General features: G+C 37.3%; 1 protein-coding gene across 1 annotated transcript; it reads right to left on the bottom strand.

Moving 5' to 3' along the window:
* Positions 1–218: 218 nt before the first annotated feature.
* On the bottom strand, positions 219–6,463 carry LOC140766217 (gamma carbonic anhydrase-like 2, mitochondrial). The gene is made up of 2 exons (XM_073105692.1): positions 6,010–6,463; positions 219–759 (listed from the first exon to the last, which is right to left on the bottom strand). Exons 1-2 carry the CDS (start codon positions 6,404–6,406, stop codon positions 383–385), a joined length of 774 nt encoding a protein of 257 aa, XP_072961793.1. The 5' UTR covers positions 6,407–6,463; the 3' UTR covers positions 219–382.
* Between the last annotated feature and the right edge of the window lie 936 nt (positions 6,464–7,399).

Genomic DNA, 7,399 nt, shown 5'->3' on the forward strand with positions numbered 1-7,399 from the left:
GATTAATAAATAGATCTTTTTTGCAGACAGTATATGTTTGGTAATGTGATTATAAAACATACTTAATTTGTATATCATTCTTACTCTCACCATTCCTGGTCTCTTTTTGGATGTTAAATCTAGCTATAGAAAGCTTCAGAAACTGAAATAACGTCAGAAGCTCTCCGCTGGAGATCGGTCATCACCGATATAATAACAATGATGTTTTTCTCAAGCAGTTCGAGTGCATTAACTCTAGTCATCATTCATGAAAAGCATTCACAAGCATTCATAGTTGCACATTCGTAAACAAAGCAAACGATAATGATTTAGGTTACAAAAATTAAAGATTTTGTCCTGAGCTGCTTATTTTTTCCAACAACAGCGACCGAGAATGTAGCTTTTATAGAGGAATAGACAAAGCTTTCTTCATCTTCTCTACCTCCAAATAAACTGTCAAATATGGAAGGAACTCGGAGAAATGGTTCTGCATCAGATCATTGATAGCAACGGCAAGCTTTGGGATCTCCAAGATCTCTTCATGGGTTAGCTTCCGAATAAACTTAGCTGGATTACCAGCCCAAAGTTCACCGGTTGGAATCCGTCGTCCAGGGGGAAGCACAGATCCGGCCTCAAGGATGGAGTTGGTCTCCACTAAGGAACCTTCCATGAGAATGGAGTGCTGACCAATGATACACTCGGGCTCAATTGTGCAAGATCGAAGAAGACAGTATGCACCAACTGTCACATATCGTTCAATGAATGTCTCAGCTGGAAGTCCTGTAAAGAAGAGAGTGCTGGGGTGGTGAGATGTTTACTGGATATACTGAATTAGCTGTGCGAAGTCAGGAGGAAAAAATAGCTGTAATAGGATCCAAGAAACAACAAAAAGTATGAAACACCTCTTATGAGATTATGCATCTTCTGTAAACCGGATTTCATAAGGAAGTCACAATTTAATAAAATATTCAATCATCAACAGGAATTAATGGAGAAAGGCCCTCAAAAGAAAAAGTGACATGGTAACTTTAAGACCTTGACAGCAGCATCTATTAAATAGCAGATAATGTATGGCAGAAAGGAATGCACTTCTGCATATTCAGTAAAAAAAGCAATGTCTCAACTTCCAAGTCCCATCTTATGTAGGCAAAGCATGAAGAGGTACTTATTATGGATGGAGAAAATTTAAAATATGGGAATCACAGTATACTACTATAGATGAAAGGTGGTAGAAGATGTTTAGGATTCAACAAGTCAACTTTGATCGGGATACTTCTGAGTAACCTCTATCATACCCTAGAAAATGACAAACACAACAAACCAATTGAAGGTTCCATTAAACAAAACTGAAGAACTAGCAGGATAGTCCAATGGAAATTCAATATTTATTTGACGTTGGACTATTGAAAAGATGGTAGTTAATGTTGGTCCTATCAATGATAATTCTGAGAAGCTACCAATATTCCAAGCACATAACTACGAGTAATTCTAGCTTTGGAAAATATTCCGAATCGTAATCTTCAGAATTACCATTGATGTTTTAAAGATTACTGTTGATGTTATTCGTCTAACATGCATTGACCTATGATAACTGTAGTACAATAAAAGCATATGATGACATAATAAGAACTGATGAGCAGTATGAATCCTTATCCAGCTCTAAGGTCACATCCTTCATTTTTGTTAAAGTAATCAAGGTTATTCAACTAAAAAATTCTGTGGTAGTTTCTCAATTTTCGACTATCCTTCTTCTACGAATGAAGGAAAGATCCATACTAGCCAACCATAAAAAGTTGGGATTCACAACCTGTTGTTGTTTCAGACAATTATTCTTCATGATTAGTTGTGACCAAATATTTTAGTTCACCACAAATACTCACAAGTACTTTAACATTTATGTGCGAACCCTCTGAACGAGTTCATTTTTCATGATAATATCTGTTCAAAGCTTATTGTTAGATCCCCCAATGTCCCATCATATAATTAACCTTAGAGTACATGTCAGCTATATCTGGATCATGTAGTTTCCCACCATCAGACTTTTTACCCAACTCCACCAAAAAAAACAGGCCATGGCTACCAGAATGCCACACATGATTGCCTGTTAATAATGCTAGATGTTAGCCACAAACTATGAGGCTCCCATATTAATGAAACTATGCAGGATGTTTTTGCAAGTTCACTCTTGCAAATGTTAGCCATGTCAAAATGAGTAGCAGTTGGGCCTTGATAGGCTTTTTGACACTGGGCTCAACCTCCTGAAACAGCACTAAACTCAAAGCACAAGTAAACAGAACTCAATTGACAAGCTCCCATAGTTGTGACAAGACATCCTAAATAGAGGACAACTGTGAAGATTCTTCTGTTTAAGCAATCTATACATATCTAATGTCTCAACAACTACATCAATGATGCACTCATCAATAGCAAAGAAATCATAAAAACATGCATAAATTTTCTTCAATCCATTAACTAACATATTAGGATAAATTCTCTAGCTTAGTCACCAGAAAAGGCATAATGCCTGCTATCAAGCAGCTAATTAAAGTCTGAAGTTGCAAAACAAGAATGGAAATCAATATTAGATTTGGTACAAATCATTGACTAGAAATCATAAATCATTCAGTCAAAATACACAAAAGCCTATTTATTGATGAATGACATGGAAAATAAATTCTTCATAGGTTTTCTCTTGGACATAGAGGACATCTCAATGTATGACATTCCTACCGACATGAGGTTTATAAAGGGAAGATCTGACAACCTTGCCATCATCAATACACAATAGCCTTTTTATTAATAGATAACATGCCAATAAATTCTTCATAAGTTTCCTCTTGGACTTAAAAGGGGCATCTCAGTGTGTGAGGCTCTTGCCAATGTGAGGTCTAGAAAAAGAAGATGTAACATCTTTACCATCATCACTAAAGAAATTATTCTCATAAATTGAACTCATGATCCCTTGAAGTCCTTAGGCTTTCTCTTCGACTTCTATATTGAGATTGTATTGTTTGCCTTATGGTTATCGTTGTTAGTATTTTTGTAAATTCATGACCAAACCAAGTTAATTATGTATTCTTGTTTAGATCTTTCTTGTATGACTTGTGGCACAAATATGTTTGGAATCACCAAGGAAGTAAATCAAATCAAGTTCACTAGAGCCATTTGAATAGCCCCACGGGTATCCGACTTGAAGTGTCGAAGGTGCGCATGATATGTGTTTGAACGTGGTTTGAATGTCTTTCAACAGAGTGCAAAACAAGCTAAGTGTTCAGAATCTGTTTGAATGGACTTTGAGCAATTTCCAACATAGAGCAAAATGGACAAGGCATTCAAAATCCGTTTGAATGGCTATTGAATGAATTCCACTAGAGAGCAAAAAGGTCGATCATTCAAAGAGCATTCCTATCAAGTTTGAATAGATCCCTTAGGTGTTCCAACAGACTTCAGGTCATTCGAACGCGTCGCAAGAAAGGAAACATGTTAGATTTGACTTTAAAAAGTTTTCAGGGTTGTTTCCATTCCTTTTAGGCTCTATAAAAAGTATACATCGTCTAAGAGGAAGACAAAGACTGTCGGAAGCCGTCATTGAAGTTCTAAAGATCATAAACAGAAATTTCGAAGCATTCCAAGGTCAAGGTGTTGTTTCTAATCAGATGAAGTCCATGATGGAAAAAGAGTGACATGTCAAGAATGAGGGCATGGTCAGTATTAGCGAATGGCGATCGAGGTGATAAGTCTTCTGTCTCCTCTCCTCTAACATCACTCTCTGCCCTCTCTGGTTTTTGGCACTTTCTTGTGTCAACACGGCCAGCTAACATGGCACATGCTAATAATAAGGAAATCCTTAATAATCCTAACAACCTAATCCATTATAGTACTAAAACAAAAAGGTCAACAAATTTTTCAATCAACCAAAGTTCATTAGGTATTATCCATATCATAGGTTATCTTTTTCTAGCATAAGCCTAAGAGAATACAAGAATAATTATGGCTGAGAAAATCCATGTTTCCAATCCACAATTTCCTCTAAAAATAAAGATAAAAAATAAGTATATGGAGAAGTTACACGGAAGTTTTTACATGGTTTCTATATTTTGTATTCCATAAGAAGAAATTCACAAAAAATAGGGAAAATCTTGAATAAAAATTAGAAAGTACTTGTCCAACAATAACCGCATTAATATGCTTTAAAGTTTAAAGTACCACATTGATAAACTTCATATGCTAATAAGTAATAACCCTCTGAATGATCTTCTTCAATGACTGGATGGCTACTAAAAAGTAAAAATTATGATAAAAAAGATCCAATAAAAAATGGAAAACAGAATTATATTGTTCTTTGTTTAGAGCTTGCCTTCCTATTTGATAAATTTTCTTTCAGAATTACTAGGGCCACACATCAAAATGAAATCTTTTGCCGCAGACTAGACTAGGAGCATATCAAGTGCTTCCCAGGTCCTGCACTAAGATCCTTCATTAACCTTAAAGAGCTTTGTTGTTCTTATTTCTTAAGCTGACCTTATTGTATCATTAGAATTTCAACCTATGCCTTGCAACTGGCTCAACTTTTTTGAGAATTTCTTACACAACATAGAACACTCTAATTCATAAGCATGTGCCCCTGGAAATATTAGGCTTGCCAACTTTAAGCTACACATTATTGCCGTTTAACTTCTTTTCATGACCACTTATCCTCTACCGTTATCAAACTGCCACCCTTTATTATCTATCATTGAATGTTGCAATGGAAGAGCTTCCCTCACTGAATAAGAAGTGCATCTTTCACAAGTTGGACTTTCAAATTATAAGGAGTAAGGACATCCTTGCCCCTTGGCCTTTAAGGCTTAAACATTAATCCTTAGGAAATAAAGTCCAAAGAAAGGTCCTACGTTTAGGCCGATGTATGTCCAACACCTCACGAACTTTACAATCTCACTGATAAATTATTTAGGATTTCTTGAACTTGTCAACATGTGACTTCTCAGCCTAAAGTGGGTAATCTCTTTACTTTTATCATTACTTTCTACCAACCATAAGGACTTAAGGTGCTTCATTTGGTATCATCCTTATAATCTCACTTGAAGGATCTAGTCTGCTACCAACCTTGGATCTTTGAAATTGGTGCCAATACAGCTGTCAGGACAACATAAAGAGAAGATGTTAAACTGACGCAAGTTGGAAAGCAAAGCTAAGGGGCTTCTTACAATAGAAACCGAGGCTACAATTTGGAGTTGTTTCAGGAAGATTACCACATTTTAAGTTTCAACAAAACAGGGGTTGCGGCCTGTTTGTCAAAAATAATTTGGAGTTGTTTCTTTTTGTATTATATATTTTTATATTTGAGTGGTAAATGAGAGAAGGCAAGAGATGTTAGCCTCTCTTAGATTCAGGGATGAGACAGCGGAGACCTAAATATACTTGCATCAGTTTAGAATAATAGAATCTTTAGGCAAATGCATAAATATAGGATTACACGATTAAGGTTATTTTGATAAATGTTTAGGCAAATTTTCTAAAGGTTATTTTGGTAAAGTAAGGTCAGGAAAATCTAAATATGTATTCCAGTCATCTATTTTTGCTGTACTTAGGGATATGTTGGTCAAATTATTAACTGGGAGGGAAATCAGGAATATTTGCCAAGAACTAATAAGAGTTCTAATAGCTGAAACAAAGCAAAAAATAATCTGGCTCAAGAGGAACAAATTTCCTCCTTTCAATTTTGCGTTCTATATAGAAAACTTCATGACTGTCTTTCCCAACCACAATTTCTAACTCTAGGCAAGTCTACCGATCTAATCTAAACCAATTAGGTCATTCAAAGGGACGGAACTACCACAGTGACCTAAATAAAAACGGAGATCTAAAAGATGTACCACACTGCATACTTATAACAATCCTTGTAGCAAAAAAACAATCTTTTCCCAGGAAATGTCCCCCCAGTCATTCAAACTAGGTATCAAGATCAAATAGAAAAGCGATTAATTTCGGCGGATCCAGAGAAATATAAAGAAAAGAGAGATCGATGACCTGTGGGCGAGGACCAGGCAGCGTGGAGGACGCATCGCTCCTGGACGCTGGATTGGAAACCAACAGTGATCTTGTTGAGATCGCCGCGGAGGACGGAGCCGTTCCACACGGAGGCGCCGTCGCATACGGTGACCTGGCCGGCTAGGACGGCATTGGGTGCCACGTAGGCATCGACGGCGATCTTCGGGACCCACTGCCCCAAGGGGATGATACGGCGTTGGCCCCTGTAGTCCCACCTCACCCGATCCTCTGATGCCGCTGCCGGCGTTGATGGTGGCGGTGGAGGCGAAGCCACTGCGGCCGCCGCGGCGGATTCGGCAGATAGTAGGCGGCGAAGTGGGAGGAGGCGAGAGGGTTGGAGGGTTTTGCGGGAGAGACGAGCGAGAGACGCCGCCATGTCTTCGAGCTGCTCGAGATCGAGGGAGAGATGGATGGGTTAAACAAAGGAGTAAAATGTTCGCACATATTGGAAAACAGTGAATCAAATTAGACTGGAAACAGGATTTGGGCCGGCCTGGATCCACATTGGGTCTTGGTACCAACCACTCTGGTACCATTTTCTATTACCATGACACAAGGAGTTAATGAAATCAATTCTAACTCCAAATAATTATTATAGCAAAAATTATTTAGTAATTTGATAACTTGGCTCAACCATTTGACTATGTTAATGGTTTAGAAGTGCGATTGGCTTTGAGGAGCAACTTGATCAATGACATTTAATTCGGAGTAATAGTTCGTCGATGCACACACTGACATAAGGAGTTAATGAAATCAATTTAACTCTAAATAATTATTATAGCAAAAATTATTTGGTAATTTGATGACTTGGCTCAACGGTTTGACTATGTTAATGGCTTAGAAGTGCGATTGGCTTTGAGAAGCAACTCGGTCGATAACATTTAGTTCAGAGCAATAGTTCGACGATGCACACACTTAAAGCTTAAACTAGGCAACTTACTATATTGGCTAAAGTTTGGTGGGACCTAAGTGTCTCTGTATATAGGGAAAGTTAATCCTTTATCTAGTACAAATTCAGCCTTTGAGCTCTTAATTGATAAAAAAAATATTAGGTTTTTGGTACATTAACCAACTCTTGTAAAGCTAATTGGTATCATTTTCTATAATCAAGAAGATCGTGAAATTAACTCCAACCCCAAACAATTATTATGTATAAAATTATTTAGCGGTTTGCCTAAATGGTTTAGTTCAGTTAATAACTCGATAGTTAGCTTAGACAAATAGCTTGATAATGTGACGACTTAGAGCATATAATCAAGGATCGACTTTGACCACAAACAATTTTGTGACTTTGCTCGGGAACAACCCAACAGTATGATGACTTAGAGCATTGTCTCAGCGGTGTTTAGTTTGAAATAATAGATCAGCG

The sequence above is a fragment of the Typha angustifolia genome, chromosome 1, assembly GCF_048772165.1.
Source record: "Typha angustifolia cultivar Huaian chromosome 1, ASM4877216v1, whole genome shotgun sequence".
In the NCBI taxonomy this organism is placed as follows: Eukaryota; Viridiplantae; Streptophyta; class Magnoliopsida; order Poales; family Typhaceae; genus Typha; species Typha angustifolia.